This window comes from Leucopleurus acutus, assembly GCF_964270905.1.
Source record: "Leucopleurus acutus genome assembly, chromosome: 3".
Taxonomy (NCBI): domain Eukaryota; kingdom Metazoa; phylum Chordata; class Mammalia; order Artiodactyla; family Delphinidae; genus Leucopleurus; species Leucopleurus acutus.
In genome coordinates this window covers 149,887,350-149,912,242 of record NC_139145.1, presented here as the reverse complement: position 1 = coordinate 149,912,242, position 24,893 = coordinate 149,887,350, and the positions used below count along the sequence as shown (strand labels likewise).

The 24,893-nt window shown below is 45.5% G+C and overlaps 1 protein-coding gene across 1 annotated transcript in view; it reads left to right on the top strand.

Moving 5' to 3' along the window:
* Window positions 1-24,893, top strand: part of PDZD2 (PDZ domain containing 2) — a gene marked incomplete at its 5' end in the record, with an annotated part of 238,404 nt that overhangs the window by 139,122 nt on the left and 74,389 nt on the right. The window contains 4 exons of the mRNA XM_082836165.1: window positions 2,926-3,415; window positions 12,553-12,695; window positions 15,674-15,806; window positions 20,785-20,940. Of these exons, the coding sequence (XP_082692291.1) occupies window positions 2,926-3,415; window positions 12,553-12,695; window positions 15,674-15,806; window positions 20,785-20,940 (922 nt within the window). The remainder of the gene's footprint in view (window positions 1-2,925; window positions 3,416-12,552; window positions 12,696-15,673; window positions 15,807-20,784; window positions 20,941-24,893) is intronic.

The window sequence follows — 24,893 nt, the reverse complement described above, 5'->3', positions numbered from 1 at the left end:
AACCACTAATCTACTTTCAGACTCATTGAGATGAGTCTGCCTATTCTGGACACGTCCAATAATGGAATGGTATACGGCCTTTTGTGGCCTGGCATCTTTCAGTTAGCATAATGCTTCAAGCTCCAACCATGTTGTAGCATGAGCTTCAGTCCTTTTTATTGCTGAATAGTATTCCATTATATGGATATACTGTATTTTGTCTGTCGATTCATCTGTCAGTGGAAATTTGGTGTAATTAGCATTGTTTCACGTGGTTGGGCCAAAGCTATAACAAAAACTTGGGTGTCTAACTCTCAACCTGGTCCTGTTTTTACTACTCCATCCTGTTTTTCATAACATCTGAGCATACGTATTAGATTAATAGTAGTGGTTGTTCAGAGGAAACGCTTACAACCTGGCTAATTACTCTTATCGTTTTATATCTTTAAAAGATTTTATCCAGTATGGAAAAAAATACACAATTCAAAAAGTAAAATCTAAACATTGTAGAAAAATGGTACAGAGAACCAGGATTAATTTTCAATTTCTAGATTCCAGTCTAGAAAGGTCTTCATGCCTCTTCATCTCACTGTAGTTCACAGAACAACCCGAAGTCTGTACAGTATCTTTTATCTACCTGTTTTGTTTTTTTTTTTTTTTGTGGTACGCGGGCCTCTCCCTGTTGTGGCCTCTTCCATTGTGGAGCACAGGCTCCGGACGCGCAGGCTTAGCGGCCATGGCTCACGGGCCCAGCCGCTCCGCAGCATGTGGGATCCTCCCAGACCGGGGCACGAACCCGTGTCCCCTGCATCGGCAGGCGGACTCTCAACCACTGCGTCACCAGGGAAGCCCTATCTACCTGGTTTTTATGTGTAAGTTCATTACCATGGCTTATAGCCCAGGATCAAAGAAAGTTTTTACTAGCTTTGGTCGATGTTTGAGGACCCTTCTCTCTTGTTCACTTTACTCCAAGGCAAAAATTCAGAATTGTTCTCTTCTTCTGTTAGACAGTCACTGTCATTGCATTACCCTGACCATTAGGTAGGGGGAATATACGCCCTTGGCTCAGAACTTAGTACATTTCAAACACGACTGGTCATCTCTCCTTATGACCTGGCCCCCTTCCCACATACTGACCGCCCCAGCTCTCAAGTCTGGTTTGGTATACTGGGAAAAGTTCTGTTTTCCACATTGCATTGAAGATGTAGGCAACATAGCCCCAGGCCTTCTCTTTGTGGGACTTGAAGCCGGGAAGCAGGTCTGACTCGTTAAGGATTTGGTGGTTGACATTCTTTGCTTGGGAACCAGTGACGTGTAGTATGTGGCAAGATCCCAGTGGTGAGGGCATCCCCTGGGTTCGTCTGGGGTTTGTGCTTCCTTATCTTGGGTGGCACTGGTGGGAGATCCAGCCCAGCCTGGCTTCCTGACTTTGAGCAAGTGTTTTCTTTGCTGAAACTTTAATGATCTGGTCCTGGATGCCGCTAATTACTCATCTCGTTTGAGGTTCTATTGTTATTCTTTAAGATCCGGAGGAGTCATTGTATGTCAGGCTTCACGTGCATTATCTCATTTGTATGATTTCCTGCTTCTGAGTGTTTGGCAGTCCTCAGATACATGTGAAAACGACGGAGCCTGGCCCTCGTCTTCCTCAGGCTAAACATCCCTCCTTCCTCCCACTATTCCTGGTTGCCACAGTTTCCAGCAGTTGTCTTCCTCCTGGTTGCCCTATGTCTGTGTTTTCCACTTTGTCAGTGTTCCTCTTCATGTGATGCCCAGACTGGAAATGACACTTCACGTGTGCTATGAACAACCAAACTAGAACCATTACCAGGAAATGAACCTGATCCTCATTTCATGCTGCACACACTTGCTGTGATTCTTTACTGGCTGCATCTTAATACCAGCCAACCCCTTCTACCCGCCCCCAGCTCAGCATCTTTTTTTCCCTTTAACTGCTGTGAGGCAAAGGTTCCTCTTGTGCAGTTGATTTTTTTTTTCCACTTTGGGTCTTTCCAATCTGTGGCTTTTTTTTTTTTTTTTTGAAGTGTAGTTGATCTATAGTGTTGTGTTAATTTCTGCTGTAAGTTTCTGCTGTATAGCAAAGTGATTCAGTTATTCGTATATATACATTCTTTTTCATATTCTTTTCCATTATGGTTTATCACAGGATATTGAATATAGTTCCCTGTGCTATACAGTAGGACCTTGTTTTTTCTCTATTCTATATATAATAGTTTGCATCATGCAGTTCATTTTTTTTTTTTTTTTTTTTTTTTGGCGTTACGCCGGCCTCTCACTGCTGTGGCCTCTCCCGTTGCAGAGCGCAGGCTCAGCGGCCATGGCTCACGGGCCCAGCCGCTCCGCAGCATGTGGGATCTTCCCGGACCGGGGCACGAACCGGTGTCCCCTGCATCGGCAGGCGGACTCTCAACCACTGCGCCCCCAGGGAAGCCCGCAGTTCAGTTTTTGATCCTCTGAGCAGAAGTGTACATTTCCCCCAATCTATTTTATCCATTTTCCCCTGGGGACTCGCAGTGCTATCCCATCAGAACGTTATGAATGGGAAGCTGGCATCATTCTGATGTAACAAGTTTTTGAGTGAATGGAGAATAATTTTTTTTTTAATGATATGTTAGGATTGGCTCTGTTAATAGAAAAATCCTTCTCTGACTACCTTCGTAGGGTACTCTCATGAGTCATTTCCAGTTCATGGTGGTTTTTTGGTTTGTTTGGGGGTTATTTTTAGCATCAACAATTAAATAGATTAAAAGAGTGAGTGAAGTGCGCAGCCTCTTTAAGAAGCTTAGTGCCTCAATCACTTGGCCAGGACTTTAGTCACATGGGTCCTGTGTGGGCCATCAGATGTGTCAACCCACTGCATTGTCCTTGGAGGATGTTTGGAGGGTTTTAACCAGCCCCTCTCTGACCCCCCTGTGTCCCTTGCAGTTACCTGGCTGAGCAGTGCTGGAATGGCGGCTTCATCTACCTGATCATGCTGCGCCGCTTCAAGCACCAAGTCCATTCTCCTTATAACGGCAACAGCAGCAACAGCTCTGAACCAGGAGAGACGCCTACCTTGGAGCTGGGGGACCGAACTGTGAAAAAGGGGAAAAGAGCAAGAAAGTTTGCGGTCATTGCCAGGCCTTCTACCCACAAAGCCACTGAAGAATCCAAGAGCAGCGCTGGCTGTGAGTTGGACAGTGACCCTGTGTCTGAACTAGACAATGGCCTGGACCCTGAACTGGGAAACGGTCATGTCTTTGAGCTAGAAAATGGCCCAGATTCGCTCAAGGAGGTGGCTGGATCCCATCTAGAGAGGTCGGAATTAGACAAAGGGATTGCAAAGGCGGACGCCCCTCTGCCCACAAGCAATGACAGACGCCGCTTCTCAAAATCTGGGAAGACAGACTTCCAATCCAGCGACTGCCTGGCACGGGTAAGGTTTGCTTTGGTGGTAGAACCTGAATTTTCAATGAAATGTTGTTTGCAGTTGCATTTAAGGTTTGGAAAATACATCTAAGATGACTTTGCATTTAGAAACTGAAAGATTTATTAAGATAAATGATCATAGGACATGACAATAACAACAGAAAAACCAAGTCATTTTATCACACTTAAATAAAGAGCTAGTCGAGTGATCCTAAGGCGGAAAATTCAAGCCTTCTGTGGTATAATTTGAGTCATATGAGGCCCAGATAAAGTACTTGAACTGCATCATTATTTATCACTGCTGTCACCAGTGGAATTGCCACTGCAAGGCCAAGAATTCCTGGTGACCACTGATAGCATAAATATCCAAGCCTTGGTATTACACAGGACGGATGTCCAACCTGCAGGGAAGCATCTGCTTTTATTTTTAACATTTCAAAACCAGTGACATTTTCATGGGATAGTATTATTATATTGCTGAATTCCAGTGAAGTTTGGAAACTTCACAGAAATCTCTGATACTATGATATCCAGCTGTGATGGTCAGAGCTGCCCTCACCTAAAGGCAAAGCAGATGTGGTCTGGTTCTGAATGGTGATAGACACGCTTCTAGCCTCATATCGTCTCCCCCGTTATAACCAACACTCTCTTGTTAAGTTACATTTCTTTAGGGTCAGCATGCTTGTTCCAAGAATCCTCTTGGCCAGGTATTCCTCTGGGTTCCTAACAAAGCAGTAACTAGCTAGATGGTTCCTGATTGGTTTCTTTTCTGACTCAGGAGAGGCCCTCTAAGGATGAAAGAGGAAGTTGGAAGGATGGAAAATGGGCACAGAGGAAGTATCGAGTTCAGCTTTGCAGCCTGGGAAATGGTGCCCTAGGAGTGAATGTAATTTCTAGTAAGGCTATTTCATGCATATTTCCGCAACTGTAGCCAATCTGTATAATGGGTTGAGAAGAATCAAAATAATCCTTCTCTTAAGGGACCATGTTCCTTCATTTGAGGAGCCTTACACAGAGAAGGTATATTTGTAGATGGAATTTACAAACAAATGAGAAGAAAAAAATTAATGTTTCTATTAATGGTTTTCTACCAGTTTTATGCCCCTCCCCCAAAAAAGGATTAAGGGCAATAAAAATATTATAATGTGTATAATATTATCAATGAATACTATATGTTGATGTGATTTTTTTCTTCTGATGATTGTGAATATGCAGAAACCTTAAGGTGAAAATAACAAATGGGTAGTACTGGTTCATTTTGAAGTGTTAAGGTACTGAAGTTTAGGGTGGAATCTCACACATTCAGTGCAAAGAATAGGTTTTCATCTGTCCGAGGACACAGTGGGAATTATTTGGAATGATTTTAAAAGAAAAAATGCCACACCAGACTTGTAAGAGAATACCATCCTCTACTCATCCTGATTGAAGGCAATAACAAAAACTTGAATTTCTGGATTAGGCTATCTTAAGACTGCACATACCAGAGTTCCTTTGCCTGGTTTTTGTACTCAAGGTCAAATGTCCAAGAAGATACAAATGAAGGGTGAAAAAAACCAAACCATGATCTATTACCTTGGGGATTTTTTTTTTTTTTTTGAAACCCCATGCCTATAGCAAGGAGAGACTTGCCATCTGGAATTCTTCATAACTGTTCTAAATCTATAGACTGATGACTGACCCTGGATTGTACTTTTGGTCTTAGAAAGTCAGGATGGGCCACACACCTTCTCAGGCATGAATATTTCAGTACCCTCTTCAACCCCAGAAATGGCCTCGTTAGATGCATTTACCTGGGATCATTAGGGTTGGCAAGAAATAGACCTTCATAGCTTTCCTCCACACCCTGGGATCACCCAAACTGGGACCAAGAGACCTAACAGAAGTCTGCTTAGGTTCTTGGTATGAATAGATTTATATTTTTACTCCAGGACGAGCCCAAGGTCATGCTAAAATGGAATTTCCAGAAAAACAAAAATTAGCTATTTACCTCTTAAGCCTTGGGGTAAAATTCCATTCCATTTGAATAATGGGAGATTAGACATGTCAGCGTTGTTCCGTTTCTGCTTTCTTAATGATTTAATATATCTACAAAGACTTAATAAATTACAGACAAGGCTTATAATCATTCAGACCATTTTTACTTGTCAGGTACTTCTTTTTCATAGACTGTTATTTCTTACAGGAAAATAAATCCTCAGACTTTTTTTCTATATTCTGTTCTGCCCTAACGGACCTATAGGAAACATATTTCCTTTTAACAAATATCTCCTTTTAAAAAATGGCTTGTTTCTGTAAAATATTAACACATAATGATACACATGCGAACAGATTAATTTTTTTAAAAGTTGGGCCCATCTTCTAAAGCACAAGAATCTCCTAGGACATAGATACGCAATTTTAGAAATGAGTTCAAAATTCCTTACTCTCTGTCTAGCAAAGATCATTGCTCATCCAAGGCAACATATCCATAATGTGTATTCTTGTAATGCTGCATGGTGAAAGCGAATACAACCAAACTTAGTCACATAACAATGAAAAAAAAAGAATTCTACCGTTTGCCAGTCAGGAGAGTTTATTCACAGCTGGTGTGTGTGTCTATGGGTCCATTTGTGGTCTTACCCTAGTACCCAAAATCCACCCTGTGCAGTACCAGACCTCTTTCCTGTAAGTGGTTCAGTAGAGATCTCAGAAAGGCTTCCCCAGGTCTGAACCTGCAGGAAAGTATGTGAAACTCAGAAGGAGAATCACACTGAGGGCTTCTCCTGGGTGGTCCCTGATGTTTGTATCAAGCAGAGGCAGCAGGAGGATGGTCCTCTTCTAGGAAGTCCCCATGGTCTCTGGGTGAACTTATATCCTTCTACATGGTAATGTCTCCTAAACGCCTGTCTGCCTTCACCTCTCTCCTGAGCCCTCGAGCTTTCTACCAACCACGTACAGGATGTCTCCAATCTTAGATATTTCATATCATGCCTGAAACTCGATGCATTGCTTTCCCGCACCACCAAGCCTGCTCCAACATTCCAGGTCTCACCATCCACAAAGCTGCCCAAGCCAGAAACCTGAGATTCAGCTAGTGACCACTAGCCCTGGTTTGTGCAGAACTTTCCCTGGTTTTGCACTGACAGCTCCATATCCTGGGAAACGCCTTCACCCAGGCAAATTGGGACAGTTGGCATCATGGAGTCAGCAGGAACGCTGCCCTCTCCCTTACACCGCATCCTGTCAGCCACCAATCCCGTCAACCGCTGCTCCCTTCAGGATCTCTGTCTGCTCCACTTCTCTGTGCTCCCTCCGACAGCTTTAGGTCAGGGCCAGGCTGCCCTCATTTCTCACCTGTGTGCTCACAGTAGTCTCCCACCCGTCTCACTGCTCCCACTTTCATCCCATCACCCACTGTCCCCACTGCAACCAGAGGGACCTTTCTAAAGAGCAGATCTTACTGCGCGAGCATGCATGCACATGTACACACGCATGTGCGCTAAAGCTTAAACCATTTGGTGGCCCACTTTGCCCTTGGGGTAATACCCAGATACCTTGGCTTGACGTAGCCTGTGAGGCCTTTTCGTCACCTGATTCCTGATTAACGCTTTGCCGCCATTTCTCACTGCTTTCTTCCTCCCTGTCTTTGGCTGAGTTCGTTTTTTTCACAAGGCCATGCTCACTCTTGCCTCTGAGCCTTTGCTCTCTCGGTCCCAGCTCAGCGCCTTGCACCTGTAGGTGCTCTGTAGCTATTTATTAATGAAGGCACGGGGCAGCCCCAGGCCTGAGAGATGGGGCACCAAGTTCCAGCCCTGGTTCTTCCCTTCCCAGCTCCGTGGCCTTCAGGCTGCCACGTCCTTTCTCGAAGCTTCAGTTTTCTTACCTACACACTGAGCGTTTTGGTCTGAAGACTACGGGATTTCAACTCTGACATTATGATGACATGTTTCTTCATTTCTTACTGATCATTCTAAGTAAGAAGGGATAAGCAAACAGTCTCAAAATAGGTCTGCAACTGGAGCCAGAGCATTTACTGCAGTGAAATTCTAGTTGGATGATGTGTCTTCTCACATTTGGGGCAAAGATGCTGTTGTAAAATTTTATTTTGGGTTCTAGCAGATGAGGTCATTTAAATGCTGCCGAGGCCTCTCCCTTTAATGCACCACCCCTGTTTTGGTAAATATATCCCTCTGTTTGCCTTTGTGAAGAGATGCACATGTGAGCTCACACAGTAACTGGCGGTTTACAGGAAAGGGTAGCACTCTGACAACATTAATACAGACGTCCGTAGCGTCCAATTTTGCATGGTTTGGCTTTTTCTCAACAGGCTGACAAAGTCTCTTTGCCCTTTAAGCCAATGTAAAAGGAAGCAAAGGCCCAAGCCCTCTGTCTAGACAGGATCTGTTTCAGAACTCAATCATCTCTACAACTGGATCTGTGTTCACAGGCTGAACATTGGCAAACAGGGAGGTCTCCCATCTGGGTAAACTTCTTAACGTCAGTCTCAATAACTTTGAAGAACCCTAGGATTAGTGGATAAACATTCTCTATTTGTTAATTCAGTGACATTTATGCAGTATTGTTATGTGCTAGGCACCGTTCTAGCTGCTGGAGAACCCATTTGTAAATGAGAGATAAAGTTCCTGTCCTGCGGCATTTGTCACGTATAAGGGGCCACAAGCAATAAATAAGAAAATAAATCAGAATGTTAGATGCTGACCATAAGTACGATAAATAAAGTAAAACAGTGACGTGAAAGATGGCCCCGCAGTGACATGGGCAGGGGGCAAATTGATATTGGGTGTTGTTGGCAAAAGACCTCATTAAAGAGGCCATGTTTCAGCTACAGACTGAGTGTCAGGAAAGGGCAGCCCTGCAAAATCTGGGGGCAGAATGTTTCCGGCGAGGAACTAGCACATACATGCAGCTGCTGTAAGACAGGAATGATAGAATATTCCAGGAGCAGAGAGTCTGCAGCACAGTGAGTGATGGGGACAGGACTAGGAGGTGATGTGGAGGATACGGATGGGACTCGATTACAAAAGTTCCTGTTCGCCATTGCAAAGAGTGCGGACCTTATTCTAAGTCTAGCGGGGAGCTGTCGAAAGGTTTAAGCTGAGTGCATCATGATATATATATATATATTTGTTCACATTTACCCTAGATGCGTAATGGATAATAGTGGTTTGTGAGAGGTAAAGCATAAAAAGGGAGACCAGATTGGAGGCCATTGTGATAACCCAAGCTAAAGATGCTGGTGGCTTTGACAAGGGTGGTGTCAGGGAAGAAAAGCAGAGGTAGATGAATGTGGATCTGTTTTGCAAATAGAGCGTTTAGATCTCACTCATGGTTTAGGTGTAGGAAATAGAAGGATAAATCAAAGACAGTTCGTGGGTTGTGGGTTTGCATATCCTCTTAAGCTTGAGTAGATGATGTTGCTATTCCCACTGAGATGGGAAAGAAGGAGAGTCCTGTTTTGACCCTACTGGTGTGTGTAGTGGATACCTAAGTGGAATTGTAAGGAGGCAGTTGGAAATATACTTGATATTTATTGTTTTTAAGTTGGCCTGTTGGTTTTTGGCCAGTGCCAGCTTTAGGCTAATAAACTTTAGACACTGATTTTATTTTTAACTGAACGCTGCTTTCAGCTGTAGGCAGCTAGATTTACTACTGACAATTGTACAATTGAGACCGATAACATCTGCCTCTTCCTGTTTCTGCCTCTCTTTGTGTTCCTCAGAGCTCCTTCATTAGATGATCAAGAAATTCCAGGGTGAGGAAATTTGCATCATTTTCTTTGAATTCTCCCCTTATAGTTTCTACTCTGTTGTCGAGGGAAAATCATATTATTGGATAAAAGAAAATCTGTTTCTAGACTAGTGTAGTTGGGGGCTGTATGTGTAAACACATTCTATTAGATATGTGTTTTGTTTTTGTTTTGCTTTTAACTAGTTGTGTGCATCTTGGGCAGGGGCAGGGGTGTGGAGTGGGCGTGTGGGTGCTCTTGTCTTTAACTCCTCTGTCAGGGTCAACATTTAGGCCATTCTTCTTTCCCCATGAATGTAGTTTTGCATGTTTCTTGTCACAAGTACTATTTCTAAAGCATTTAAAAATCAGAAAGAACTGTATCTAGTATTGTCACATCCTCTGTGAACCATACTTAACATGTTCTGTTTGGCAAAAGGAGGGTAGGACGGGAGAAAATGATGGTGTAGCTAGTAATAGGGATGGATAGGTTTTAACTAATTTGGGCTAAAACCAAAGGGGTTTTCTTATTTCTGGGTTCTCATAATGGTCCGTGTTTTTCTTGGGAAAGAGTTCTACAGATTTTCTGTACTGGGAGAGGGAGGAATACTGTCTCACATCTTCAAGACCCCAGGAGCCATGGCATGTCTTCCAAGGAAAAAAGTCAAGCCACCATCGACTCTCATTTGTTACCTGCACCGTGAGGCCCAGGGAAGCAGCCACAGAGCTGGCCCATGTGCCAGTGTGGGACGCCCAGCACGCCGGGATAACAGCTAACCGGAGCACCTCGGCTTTGTTCTCTTCCGAGTCCTCCGATAGCCACAGGGTCTCGTGTAGTGGAAGCACTGAAGGTTGCTATCTCATGGTAGCACTGATTCTCAAGGATGGCTTCTTGGAAGTCGTGGAGCTGTGAGAGACTCTGAAGGCCAGGCAGGCTGTTTCTGAATGGGAAAGAGAGAAAGGTGTTCCAGAGGTCAGAGGCAACCAACCAAAACCCAGGGAGTCCAAAGTGAGACGATGGGATGGTGTAGGGATCGTTGACAAGTTCATGAACTACTGTGGGAGAAACGCCAGTGACTTCTGCGGTTACATTTGGCCAGACAGGCTTCGTGGGCCTGTGGTCAGTGGATGGAGGAGACAGCTGGCACCATGGCGTGTTGTTGGAGTCATGGAGCCCCCGTGAGCTGCGCTGGGTGAGGAGAAGTGTAGGGCCCAACAGGTCTCTGTCTGGCAATAATTTCCCTAGACGTTCCTGTTGCTGCACATTAGTGACCGTTCAACATCTGCTTTTTTTACCGTTGCATTTTAGTTGCTGACAGTATGCATTTCGGATTTTCTAAATGCTTCACATTTTTCCTCTTTTGCAAGCAGCTTGAATGGGCAGGTTGCCTATTTTTAGGGAGATGCTGGCTTTGTCTGTATTGGACCTTAACAGTTCCGTTGGACCTTCACGATGAACGAAAAAAACACATAGCTTTTCTTTTATAAATTGAGGAATGCATTGTGACCCCTACCTGTATACCTGGAGCCAGCAAGGACTTTGGGACGAGCCTAAAGTCAGACTCCCAAATAAATCACTTTAGAAGCTTTTGCTTTCATTTCTCTGAGCAGCCAATTATCAAACATTTTGCAGTGGGTGTATGTTTGTGTCCTTGGAGTGAAATACGGAGTCACATGGCGAATAAACCAGAGCAGAAAAGCTACTAGCAGTCAAGAGGATTTAGACACCTTTATTAGTGTTTGAAAAGGATAGATCTTTGGCAGTTCTCTGGAGGTCCAGTGGTTAGGACTCCGCGCTTTCCCTGCCGAGGGCGCAGGTTCAATCCCTGGTCAGGGAACTTAAGATCCCACGAGCCCTGTGGCGTGGCCTAAATAAATAAAGTAAAAGGGATAGATTTTTATAGTTGTTGAAGCATTTTTACATTCATTTAAAGAGTATACTGGGGCTTCCCTGGTGGCGCTGTGGTTGAGAGTCCGCCTGCCGATGCAGGGGACACGGGTTCGAGCCTTGGTCTGGCAAGATCCCACATGCCGCGGAGCAACTAAGCCCGTGAGCCACAACTACTGAGCCTGCGCGTCCGGAGCCTGTGCTCCGCAACAAGAGAGGCTGCGATAGTGAGAGGCCCACACACCGCGATGAAGAGTGGCCCCAGCTTGCCGCACCTAGAGAAAGCCCTGGCACAGAAACGAAGACCCAACACAGCCATAAATTAATTAATTTTTAAAAAAAAAGAGTATACTGACCGGTGTGTGTGGAAGTTGATCACAAATTCATCAGTGAATTTCCTGTTTTGGTTTCTCCTACCCAAGATCTCATTCATATATCTTAAGGAAGTTTGAGATTCAATTCAATATTATGTTTTTAAAATATATGATATGCATGTGTAAGTCATACGTGGTTACCTATCAACATTTATTATGTATCTACTAGATATCAGGAGCACTGCTGCCTGTTTCCATAAATGTCTCCTTTAACCCTAACACCAGCCCTGGAAGTGTTAATACTTAACCCCACTTTAGTGTTTTTTTAAAGAGTTATATGTTTTTTTGTTTGTTTTTGGGTTTTTCTAATATTTATTTGGTTGCACCAGGTCTCAGCTGCAGCAGCTGGGCTCCTTAGTTGTGGCTCCGGGGCTCCTCAGTTGCAGCTCGTCAGCTCCCCATCTGCGCCATCCGAGCTCCCAGTTGTGGCATGCATATGGGATCTAGTTCCCTGACCAGGGATCGAACCTGGGCGCCCTGCACTGGGAGCACCGAGTCCTGTCCACTGCGCCACCAGGGAAGTCCCTTTAAAGGCAAGGAAACTGAGGTATTCAGGCCTTAAGTGACTTTCGTAAGTACCAAGTGGCAGAGCTTGGCTCAAACTAGTTGAAGTCTCCTGGCACCAAGACCTAGCTCTGTCTTCCTTTCCTCCTCCTTTATCAATTAGTAGCCGTTGTAAATAAAAGGAACCCAGGCACAGCCAGTATTTACACACGTAGTGGTACCTGGGTTCCAGGCAGAAAAGCTTTACTTAACAGCACCCTGGTCAGGAAATTCGCACGTCACTTTTGCTGTGCTGTCCAATGTCATTGCCACTAGCCACAGATGGCTAATTAAATTTAATTAAAATGAAATGAAATGAAAAATTCAGTGTCTCCGTTGCCACCAGCCGTACTTCAAGTGTTCGGTAGCCACCTGTGGCTGGTGAATCCTTTTGGATGGTGCAGAAGGAGAACACTCCTATTATCACAGAAGGTTGTTTTGGGCAGCACTGCCAGCTCGAGACTTTGGTCCAACCCACAGAATTTTCTCATCGGTGATCCCCTGCGATATCTGTCGACACGTGAATACTTGGCTGGACCTCCCCGGTCCCCTCTCCTTTGACAGTGGTGCGTGTCTGTCCAGATACTTCACATTCTGCTCACTTTTTCTTCCAAGGAGGAAGTTGGCCGGATATGGAAGATGGAGCTGCTTAAAGAATCGGATGGGCTGGGAATTCAGGTTAGTGGAGGCCGAGGATCAAAGCGCTCACCTCACGCTATCGTTGTCACCCAAGTGAAGGAAGGAGGTGCCGCTCACAGGTGACTAGATAACTCTCCCTTTCTCTGCCTCCTTGTCTTCCCCCCTTCCCCTTCCCCCGGGTGTGGGACTCTGGGGATTACAGTTTACAAGGATGATGCTGGAGCACGGGAGGAGATCGGGCACCAGTGGTTCTAATTAAACACCCCTCTGAGCACAGGAAGTGGTTCATTGCTGGGGCTATTGCCAGCTCTGCCACAGCATGAAGGAAAGATTAGATTTCTTTCTAATCCAGTTTGAGTGTCAAGTGAATGTTACTTCTCCTGACTTTCGGGATGTTTGTGACACGTGGTTCCTTATCCACGCATTGGAACACCACATCCCTGACATCGTCACTCCCATGAGACTGTGGCTGATGACTTGGGAAAGTGATGGGGTTTAAATGTGACCACAGTTCGTGTGCCGTGTCTGGATTCGTCGGGTCTATCCAGATTTGATCCACACTTAGATCAAAAAAAATAAATGTGAATTTTCTCCTTGTGACCTGAAAACAATTCACACTGTAAAGCTTCTTTTTTAAACTGAACAGTCATCTGAAGTAGGAAGAGGGACAGTGCTTAGGCAGAGCATGTCAAAGAAGAAGTCCATGTTGAGTTAGAGGGATGTAGCCGTCCCCAAATGTAAGCTAATGCCATGTAGCTAATTGCTTCTGTATACATAGGGCGTCTACTGTTTGCAAAGCACAGTGGGACGCGTATATATGTTGGATGTCCATACATATACAGTAGGTGGATAAAGGTAGAGTTTCACTGATGAGGGAGGTGAATCTAGTCTGGAATCAGTGCTGAGTCCAGGTACCCTGACGCTAAGGGGGAGTTGGCAAACCAGAGCAGTATTGGCCTGCTCCAGACCGAGGGAGCTCTCAGAAATGTACCTCATGAGCCACAGTTGAAGGAGCTCAAAGTATTTAGTCTGAGGAATGGAATACCAAAGAGAGGACCAGGGCACAAACTATCCAAGTGTTTCATGCTCATCAGTCCCCTAAGTAGAGAGTACGATCCTGATAACTCAAGTAGAAATAAGATTAACTGCAGGTGTCAGTTATCTGGGTGGCAGTAATTATTGAAAGATTAAGACCTTAGATAGTTTGTATGCAGAAGAGCATCGTTACACTTCCCAAATGATGGATGCTTTAAGGAACTCGCATGAGATAGCCATTTTCCCATTAGTCCTAGGTTTCAGGTTCTAGTCTGTCTTTGGAAAGTTGGCAATTAGGAAATTCCTGTGCTCAGAGATGAGCTTATGTAGAACTGTTCTTTCCTATTTTCCATTTGAGCTATTTCTAGTGGGTCTCACCATTTTCTTACAGCCTTAGCTTAGGGGTGTGTGTGTGTGTGTGTGTGTGTGTGTGTGTGTGTGTGTGTGTGTGTGTGTGTGTGTGTCTGGGTATTTAATTTATATGTGGGGCATTCTAGTTAATAACTGGAGATGAGAAATGTGGGATTAAAAAGGAACAGGGACAGAGGTGATCTTGATGGTGGTGTGGAGAAGTAAGCCCAGGGACGCTGGCCCAAACCACTACGTTCTCCTGTATTCCTGAATCCCTCTCCTCCAGAGTGCCCACCCACATACCTCTTTGACGTTCCAGTTTGCTTGTTCTCTGTGGTTTTCCTCTTCCATTCTCTTTCCATCCTGAGCAACAGCCCGGGGTTCTTAGCCTTTCTCTGCTTTAGGGATTTTTGAAGAACAGAAAGCAGAGGCTCTCAGAGTCTCTGGTGCCTCCTGTCTTCTGTTAAAACCTAGATTCATAGAAAAGATTATGATGCATGTCCTAGAGGACACAGAGAGGGACTGGTAAGGGGGGGAGGATAGAGAACTTGGTCAATTCATTGAAACAAAGCAAGGAGGAGAGAGTCCATAGATTAGAGAGAAACAGAGCGCGGTGAATCTGGGAGTGTTGGAGACAAGCATGGGTCCCAGCCAATCCTGGATGCCGATGTAAAGCCTTCAGAGGGGATAGTGGAATCCTGGGCTTTGGGTCTCTCAGCCTCACCAGATTTCCCATCCCATATTTAGCGATGGAGATGAAAAGCCTCTGACTGCTTTGGGATCAAGGGAGACCAGGCCATTGGAGGCTCAGTTGGAACCCACACACTGTTAACCCACCATGATTGACGGGACCTGCCTGGTGCTCTGTAACAGTCTGCCACCCTTGACCCACTGTAGGGCAGGCAGACCCCGTGACGACTGGGCCTCCTGCCAGCCCAGTGGGAAGGAAACTCCAGGTCGTTCACTTAATTTAAAGGAAATAAAGAAATAGAACACGTTTGTACGCCTGTGTGGTACACCAGGTCTGATACGTACAACAGCAAGCAGTAACTTAGGCAGTTTCTTTGTTCATTTTTCTGTTCATCCTTCTGCTTATGAAGCTTGGCGGTAGGGACACAAAGAAGGAGGAGGCATTGTGAGACTTCACCCTGGAGGCCCTGTAACTCTTGGGGGCGGGGTTACAGACACACATGGTGTAGTGCCACAGGTGCCACAGAAGAAATCTGGGCAAGGGTGTGTCACCTAGGAAGAGAGAGGAACGTGGGTTAGAGAAGGATCCCTGGTGAGCTTAGGTTACCTTCGCTCTTTTGGGGCTCAGCTGAGACTCATATGATGACTCAGTGTCAAGGGCAGGGTGGCAGGTAGGACTAGAGAAAAGAATGACCCCGAAAGCCTTGGGGTCTCGGTTCCTCTATCACATCTCCACTTGGATGGAAGACGTTTCGTTGCCGTTGATGTGGGATAGGGTGGTAACCTGAGATGGTGCTTGTTACTAAACGACCATCTGAAATCGTGAAGCCCGTCACTCCCCTAACTGGGCAGACAGAAGGATGAAGCAGTCCCATCCCAGCTGTCTCCAGCTGTCCCTTCTCCTCTTTAGCCCATTCTTAACTGTCCCCTCTCACAGCCCTCCCCAGCTCCAGGAAGGTGGCCCTTCTCCAGCCCAGAATGTTTTGACGAGGGATTTTTTTTCCCATCTCCGTTTCCTCAGGGATGGCAGACTGTCCTTAGGAGATGAGCTGCTGGTAATCAATGGTCACTTACTAGTCGGGCTCTCCCACGAGGAAGCTGTGGCCATTCTTCGCTCAGCCACCGGAGTGGTTCAGCTGGTGGTGGCCAGCAAGGTAGGTGGTTTTTGTTTGTTTTGTAGAATATTTTAAATGGTGGCGGTGGTTTCGAGCCCTCCCCATGTACGACCCCCACCCCACCCCACATACACACGCATATGCGTACTTGCCTTTACCTTGGGCCATTGAAATAGCCATGATTCTACGGTGCGAGCCCACAAGGGACCCTGAGCTAAAGGGCATTTAATCATCTTGCCTTCCTTGAAGGGTCTTTATGGGTATAGCTAGGAGATGGAAAAGCAATAACAGGACTAAGGAAAAGGGAAGAATGGGAGGGTAGGGGGAAAGACAGGGTGGACAGAGTAGCAACTGGTCCAGGGGGAGACCAAGGAGGAGGTGTGGAAGTCAGTGGGACAGCAGGGGCGGGAGGGGGGCGGGAGATGCGCATCTTCCAGGTCCCGCCGGAAGGGCAGGCTACGGGCACAGAGTGTTGGTGCTGGAAGAAGCCTCGTGAACCCCGCTTGTCCCGCCACACCCCCGCCCTCTTCCTCCTCAGTTTTACCCAGCGAGGCAGAGCTTCCGCGGGGGCTCCCGTCTCGAGGAGTCCTTGATTCTGCCGCCGGCAGTGCGGCCGGGACCCTGGTTCTTGACCCCCCGTGGTGTCTGTCTGTCCCCTCCGTCTCGCTGCCGCTTCTTCGTCACCCAGCCTCGGGCTGGGACTTCTTTCACCCCCACCCCCGGAGCGTGTAAAAGTAGTGCTGATGTGCGGGGTCCCCATCTGCTTTCTCCCCGGGGTCTCGCCAGCCTTAGGGAACTGGGTAGAGGCGGCAGGATGCCCCAGCTGTGTGGCAAGAGGGGAGGAACTGGGCTGTCTGGGATCTGCTCCACTGTCTGATGAGATGGTGCTGCTGTTGAGACCAGGGAGGGGCCCACAGGACGCGGGGGCTTGTGCAGTGGAGCCACGGGCGTATCCCAGTGCTAGCTGAGGGGAGAACGGGTGTGAGGCCCCCCAGTCCTTAATCCCTTGCAGCAATACGCCCTTGACAGGATGGCTGCTTTCCCCCGGTTATCCCTGATGCGATTTTAAACCCAGCATCTACAGGTTTTTATATATTTTCTTTCTTAGATTGCACGGTCTATTGCCTATTTGGGGAGTGTTTAATAAATAGATGAGAAGAGTATTTTGAGCCGTCTGAAAAATCGGCTTTCCTCCCTTGATACCGTTTACCCCAAGTCCCTGAGCTAGACCCTTAGGCTTCCAACCAGAATCTAGAGCCTTGGCAAAGACTTGGCAGGAAGAGCTGACACTGAGGCCCTGGAGGCAGGAGTTGAGACACTCTCCATCCATAGGCCCCCTCCTCCCCTCCCAGAGATGCCGTGGGGCATCCCCTCCCTAGGGGTGGGGAAGGAGCAAAGCTAGGGATGTTCTTGGTCAGCCTGGTGAATCCCACAAGGAGGGAAAGGCTGTGAGGGAAGGAGAAACAAATTCCTCATTTGGCCAGATGTGGTGGGAGTTTGGAAAGCATTACTGGTTCTTATACACACACACGCACGCACGCACCACACACAGTCCTATCTTTGCACGGCCCACCTCCCCACAGCCTGCAGCTTAAGAGCACAGGGGTTCTGCACAGGTGGTATACCATGTCCCCCAAACCTTTATTTCTGTGCTCACTTCTTTCTCCTGCTAGTTGGAAAATGAGGAAGAGAAGTCTCTTCAAAGTCAGCCATTATCCACAAACACACTACACAAAGAAAATATAAAATAAAAACAAAAAGGGGCCACTCATGGGTAATTAAGGGGCACACATGAGATTTTTGAAAACAAATTTTGGAGTCTGACCAATATTCTCACTCACTGACTTGAAGGAAGAAAGACACTCACATGTATTGGGTTCCACTGGGAGCCAGGCAGTTCGTACCTACTATCTCATTTAATTCTTAAATCCCATGAGAGAGCCATTCATTCATTTTATTCAGAGGATGAAGCTAAAATCTAAGAGGATAATTAATTTGCCCCGGGGGTCACACAAGCAGTGGGTGACAGAAGCAAGTTTCATCCTGGGTTCATTGGACTTCAGAGTTTCGTGCTGCCCCTTAGTCGCCTAAGATATAAAGGACACCAGAGTCAATGGTATTAGAAAAAGGTAATGTGTTCCTGCCAGAGGCCTGGACATTTAGGGACACTTGCTGGGGTCTTTGTAGGGCTGAGCAGCATCCAGAGCTGAGGACAGGTGTCCATTCTGCTTTTCCATCCGTTGACTCTTGGCCAGCAGTCCTGAGCTATGGCCCTAAGGCTGACCCAGTCCTCAGAGTTGCGACTCCTTCCCATTTGCTCCATTTACAAGTAGGCAGCACGCTGTTACGGCAGCTGCCTGCTGTTTGTTCCTGAACTTAATCTACACCATCCAAGGTGCTCATCCGTGGAGGAGAAACAAGAAGTCAATCTTTAGGCACCTCTGGGCATCTGTTCCTTTTCTTCGTCCTACAAGACCAAGTCATCCACAGGCTTTGTTTCTGTCTTTATATATGAAGAGAGGGAGAAAAGAAAAAGAACTTTTGACTTACTGAATATAGGAGTAATAAAATATCTAAATTCATTATTGCAGATAATCGTCACCTTGTCACAAAACTTTAAGGCATTGTTTTGGAGATATAGCAGTTACTTTCTTCTGGAGAGGGTGTCTCATGTTTCCACACAAATATGTCATTTGTGTATACAGAGGAGCTTAGAAAGTTTTTGTTGAATGAATAAACTCAGAATATCCAAGTTCGTTCTGATATTCCTAGAAGTACTTGCATAGAAATACAGCTTTCTCTCGTGCCCTCTCTCTTTTTTGTTTCACTGTTGGTTTTTATTAACAAGAAATATGTATTCATTATATCTAATGTAGAAAACCCAGAAAAATATAGAGAAGAAAAAGAAGATAAAATGTTTGTAACACCGCCAACAGTAACTCTCCACTAACTGGTGTGTCCTTCCAGACAGGAACGCATATGTGTGTGCAAATACACGCACGTTTTCTTTTAAATGGAATCAGACACAAGGAGGCAGTGCACCTGGAGGCAGTCCCACCCGTCCCATTCAGGTGCCAGCACAGCCCTTTAAAACCTGTGTATCTTGAGCAACTTACTACATCTCTCGAAGTCTGACTTGTACACTGAGAATCAATAACTGCTTCACGGGATGTTCGGAAGATTCAATGAACTATAAAGGGTTCTGAACAATGTAGTTGGTCACAGTGAGCACTTGGAGAAATGTGCTCCTTTATGGTTATCACACAGTATTGTATCCAGTTTATTATTACATCTGTTATTAATACAGTTCTTACATATTATTTTTAACCTGCTTTTTTGGTAAGTAACATACTATAAGAACGCTTCCCACATCAGGAAATAAATTTCTAGAGCAGCATTTTTTATGGCTGCGGAGTATTCCATCCTGTGGCTATTGTGAAATTTACTCAGCAGTTGGGACTTTCACTTTTTTTAAACTTTCTATTAATAGCTGAGCAGAATTGACATCCCAGAAGAGGACTCAACTCACTTTCTCATTAATAACTCTTTTTCCCTTCCTCGGGCAAGGTCTAAAAGTATGGTTTCACAAATTACTGATCTAAAATGAATGAGCTTCAGGTACCTTGAAGGTGGAAACTGCATCAAACTAGTAACAAACGACATTGTCACCAGGTGCCAACTCAGTAGTAGTTTGTAACGTCCCTTGTGTAAGATGGGTATTTTTTGTTATTCTCTTTTCTGTCAGCCCCCAAGGAATATGATGATCAAAACTCTCCACGTGTTTCCTTCCTTGTAGAAATTGCTGGTATGGGGGAAAGAGGAGAGGACACATTGCTCCTTTTCTCTGGCCTCAGATCAGCCCTGCAGCCCCGGTCCCTGGCCTCACGTGCTGTGTCATTTCCCAGGAGAGCTCTGGGCTCCTGTGTGTGCCTCGTTTGTCCTTGGGATTGTCACGTGGTCTCACTGATCTCGCCTGCATCCCTCAACCATTCTGACCTTATTTGTGTGTAGGAAGGAAGGGCTGTGTTGATGAAGCCCCCTTTGGAGTCTGATCTTAATGGAGTCTGATTCCATCTGTTTTTGTTGACCTTTAAAGGTTGTTCAAGGGCTGCTTTCGTTGCAGAGGCATCACGAGTCCCCACTTTGACACTGTGATTCACTGAACAGTCTAATCTCTTTCTGATGACCGTGGGCCTGTGAGATGAGCAATGAGGGAGAGGAAGATGTGGTGGATGTTTAAGCTCTGAGCTAGGCCTGGGGACATTGCACTGAGTAGACATGGTTTGAGGAACTCTCAGACAAGCAGGGGAGATAGATGAGTGAGTTAGACACACACAGCGAGGCGATAAACAGTAGAGGACATTGGAGGGGAAAGGAGAGGCAAATGCCTCCAGAGGTGATCCAGGAAGGCTTGCAGGAGACGATGCTCAAGCTTTGCCCAGAGAGGCCTTAGTCATGAGAGGAAGGGTGGTCTAGGCAGGGGAGCTGCTGGTGGAAAAGGCAACAGGACAGGGGAGAGCCCGGTGTGTTTGAAAGTCAGTACAGCTTGAATGGAAGGGATGGGAGAATGGAGGGGGGGTGAGTTTGGAGAGCTGGGCAGAGGCCAAATCTCTGATGTTAGCCTGCCAATGAGGGAGTTTAAACTATTTCCTGAAAGTAAGACAGGGGAGGGCATTGACGGATCTTAAGGTCAGGGAGTTTAGATTGCGCATAGAAACATTCACCTAAGAAACAGAATCATGAAGAAAAAAAAATGGGGGCTTCCCTGGTGGCGCAGTGGTTGAGAGTCCGCCTGCCGATGCAGGGGACGTGGGTTTGTGTCCCGGTCCGGGAGGATCCCACATGCCACGGAGCGGCTGGGCCCGTGAGCCATGCTTGCACCCCTGGAAATGTGGAACCTGCACTCCATAGAGGCTTTGGATTGGGAGCATGTGACCACCCGCAGTTGACTCAGCTAGGTTTACCTTGACCTTGACATCATGGGGTAACTCGTGGGCCTTTCATTGTGTCCCCATAGGAAAGCTCTGCAGAGGACCTCCTCAGGCTAACATCTAAGAGTTTGCCTGATCTGACCAGTTCGGTAGAGGACGTGTCCTCTTGGACCGACAACGAAGACCAGGAGCCGGACGGGGACGAGGACGAAGGAACTGAATCGTCTTCCGTCCAGGGAGCGGTAAGTGTGCCTGTGCTTTCCCGGGCTACTCTGCTGGGGTGATGTTTTCCCGAAGACATGGGTGCCAGGATCAGAGATAAAAGCTTGAGATAGATATAGATAGTATGGTCGAGACGGGGATGGGAGAGGACCAGAGTGCATCTTTTTATTTTTTTGTCAGAATCATCCAGAAAAATCTGTGAGGGTAATACTTTTTATTTAAGAAAAAAAAAATGACACTGGCATTGACACTGGAAATACGAGAGCAATTGGGTATTGAGTTCAGTGCGTATATCAATTTCTAAGAAGTCTAATATATACAAAGGTTTTATTGCTACTTCTTGATATGGTGTTTGAAAACTATCGTTTGTGAATTTAAACTTAGACTGAGAGATGTCCGGTTGAAAGTGGAATGTTAAAATAACACAGAACCCATTCAGGTGAAGTTGTATAGATGTGTCTCCCTGTTTTCATGAAATCAGGACTTTCCCACGGCTTGTAGCGCTTCCTTACCCAGCCTGTGATGCCTCACGCCCTCGTGGGCTGCTCCCCAGCGTGGTCTGGCACAGAGTCGGGAGGGCTTGTGGTTAGCTGTGGTTGCAGTGCGGCTCTGTGGTCTCCTCTTTGTATCGCAGATCTGGTAGATACGTCATTTTTAGTGTAAAACCTTGTTGGCCACTGTTCCCCATCCAACCAGCCCTGGGGAGGGTGCTTTCTTTCTGCCATTTGGAACCCTTACTCCTTCCCATCAGCACTGAACCTAGTCAGCGTGGGTAAGCGTTGGGAAATTTGTTTATAATTAGGCCTTAGAACAGGGTTCCCCAAACCCCGGTACTAGTCCACGGCCTGTTAGGAACTGGGCCGCACAGCAGGAGGTGAGCGGCGGGCAAGCGAGCGAGGCTTCATCTGCTGCTCCCATCGCTCACATTACTTACTGCCTGACCATCCCCACCCCGTCCGAGGAAAAATTGTCTTCCCCGAAACCAGTCCCTGGTGCCCAAAAGGTTGGGGACCTCTGCCTTAGGAGACAACAAAAAAAAATCTCTTTTCCCATTTACATGATATGCTATTTGAATTTAAGGAAGAAAAAGTTACTTTTCCCCTTTCTTTATGATCACGGGAGTTCCAGGGCCACTGAGTATGGTGGTGCAGGTTGTGGACTGCACAAATGTGCCACATCTAAGGGAGCACCATTTACATCGTAAACTTCGTAGGCTTTTATGTTTATGAGGACAGTTTTCTGGAAGATGGCAGTAAAGAGTTTTGCTCGAACAAAATCAGTACGTTAAGACAATTTTTCAGTAAAAGAAGGAAAACATCTTGAAGAAGTGGTACTTTTTGTAGTTTTCCCAGAGGTCTTGTACAGGCCCATTGTTGATTTCAAACACTGTTCCAACAGCTTTTCCCTCAAAGGAAAGCTTTCTCAGAAGACTAACCTATAAAGCAAGTCGATCAGAGCTGAACGGATGGGGTTAAAGTAAACAGTTTAGAGACAACTGTGTGATTATTCCCGCCTCTTTGTATTATGACACCATTCAGTAGCCACTTTTTCCTTACTTTTTCCCTTAATTTTACTTCTGGTAAGGATAGAAACCACACTAATGGTCATGACCTCCACTGTCTCCCTGACTGACCTCTGCCCACTTCTTGGGCCTCACCTCACACCAAGCTCACTGCCCGTCCTGCAGTCCTTCATGATGACCGTACATTTATCTGCTGTAGGACCTTTGCAAATGCTGTTCTGTCTCTCTGGAATCCTCTTTGCCTGACTGACTCCAATTCATTTTTGGTTTTTGGGTTTTTTTTTAATTTTTACTGCAGTAGAGTGGCTTTACAGTGTTGTGTTAGTTTCTGCTGTGCAGCAAAGTGAATCAGCTATACGTATACATATAGCCCCTCTTTCATTGGATTTCCTTCCCATTTAAGTCACCACAGAGTGTTGAGTAGAGTTCCCTGTGCTACATGGTAGGTTCTCATTAGTCATCTATTTTATACATAGTATCAATAGTGTATATATGTCAATCCCAATCTCCCAATGCATCGCACCCCACCCTTCCCCCTTGGTGTCCATATGTTTGATCTCTCTGTCTGTGTCTCCATTTCATCTTTTGGATCCTTTAGTGTTACTTCCTCAGAGAAACTTCCAGAATATATCCAATCTATATTAAATCTCTTAGCTCTCATACCAAGACCATATGGCTTTCCCCTGAACTGCTTGTTACATTTAGATTTGTGATTATTTGATTAAAATCTGTTTCTCTCGTCCAACTGTGAACTCCATGAGATGTAGGAATGCGATGACTGCCTTGAGTTCCCAGTGAATCCCTAGAATGTAGCCAGTACATCTAGTGCTGAGTTATAAATAACTAAATAAATTTAGAAACAGACAACAGGACAAGCATTCATTGAAAACTAATGAAAAAATGACAACAAAATCTAACTAGATTTATCCACCATAAACATTACAGTTACACCCCTGGCTCGTAGCTGACTGTATCATGGCAGCCTCAGAGGGCTGATGGGGCAATATCCACGTTCCAGCCCCTACAGGAATGACCTACAGAGACGTTCCCTGGATAAGCCTCGAACAGGCTGATCATCATGTGTCTCTTCTCCCACTATTGTCCACCCATCCTTTGAGGCCACGATCTTTCTGAGTCTACCCACCCTTCCTCCCTGTGACCTCCCCTGCCCTTGCCGTTCTCTGCTGGTACAGCAGTCACCCACTGTACAGAAGGGGAATGGAGTGTGTGGCAGTCCAGCCAGCAGACCTCTCAACTCCAGCCTGACTCCGCTATTCCCACCTTTCTAACCAGACATGGCGCTCCAGCCCGGCTCCAGCCCACAACTTCTCCCCTCACGTGCCCACAGCCTGGAGAGCTCGCTCCTGCTGAACAGATCCCACTGCTCGGCAGCTGTGCCCTGCCCAGCTCAGCCAGTTTTCAATGGAGAGCTAAGTAAGCTCTGGATTTAAAGAGAGGAAAAAACTCTGCAACATACCTGCACCTCCTCTGAGAAAGCCCAGAGCCAGTAATGCGGCACAGTAGTCTGTAGAGAGGTTATAGTCTGCATATATTTTTTAATCTCATAATTCATAATCTCTTGCAAAAAAATCCAAGGAATTATTTGTCTAGGAATTTTTTTACACTAAATACTGCTCTAATAAATGGGCCATTACATTTATTAAATGTGTTACATGTTTTTTTTAAATTTAAACTTACTATAGTTTTATAAATTTATCACGTTTTTTATAAATGTATTATAATTTAAATTATAAGTTAAATGAGTTGTTCTGGTTCCAAAAGTAATGTTTCCACTATATAAATGGGTTGTTTGACCCCAAAAAACCTGCAAAAGACAATACAAATCACCCACAATCCTCCTGTTCAAAGATAGCCGTCTTTAACATTTTGCTATGCCTTTCTACTTGATTTTTTTTTCTTAAGCACATATATATATATATATTTTTAATTGACCTTATATTAACATACTTGTGGAACTTGCTATGGTCTTAATGATATGATCCTGAACATTTCCCCATGTCATTAAAGGGTCTCCTGAAACATGATTTGTAATGGCTAATATTTTATAACATGGATATGCCGTAATTTATTTTACTAATTTTCTACCAGAAATTCCATTTACATCAGTCACACGTATATTTAATTTTAAAAATTATAAAGAATTCTGTACAGAGCATGTTTGTCCATGTAGCTCTGTGCACGTTTTTCATTTTCTTATTTGCTTAGATAGCTTGTAGCAGTAGAAGTGCTTATTTACTAATTTACACTTCCAGCAGTGCCTGGGTCCCATCATCACCAATAACATTATCTTTAAAAAGTTTGCCAATTAATCACATATTGTTGTGTATGCTTATTATCACAGTTTTGCCAAAGGAATTTCAGTGCATTCCATCATCACACACTTCATTTGGGAAATTTTAGGTTGCCTTTAAGGAGAAACAAAGGACTCCA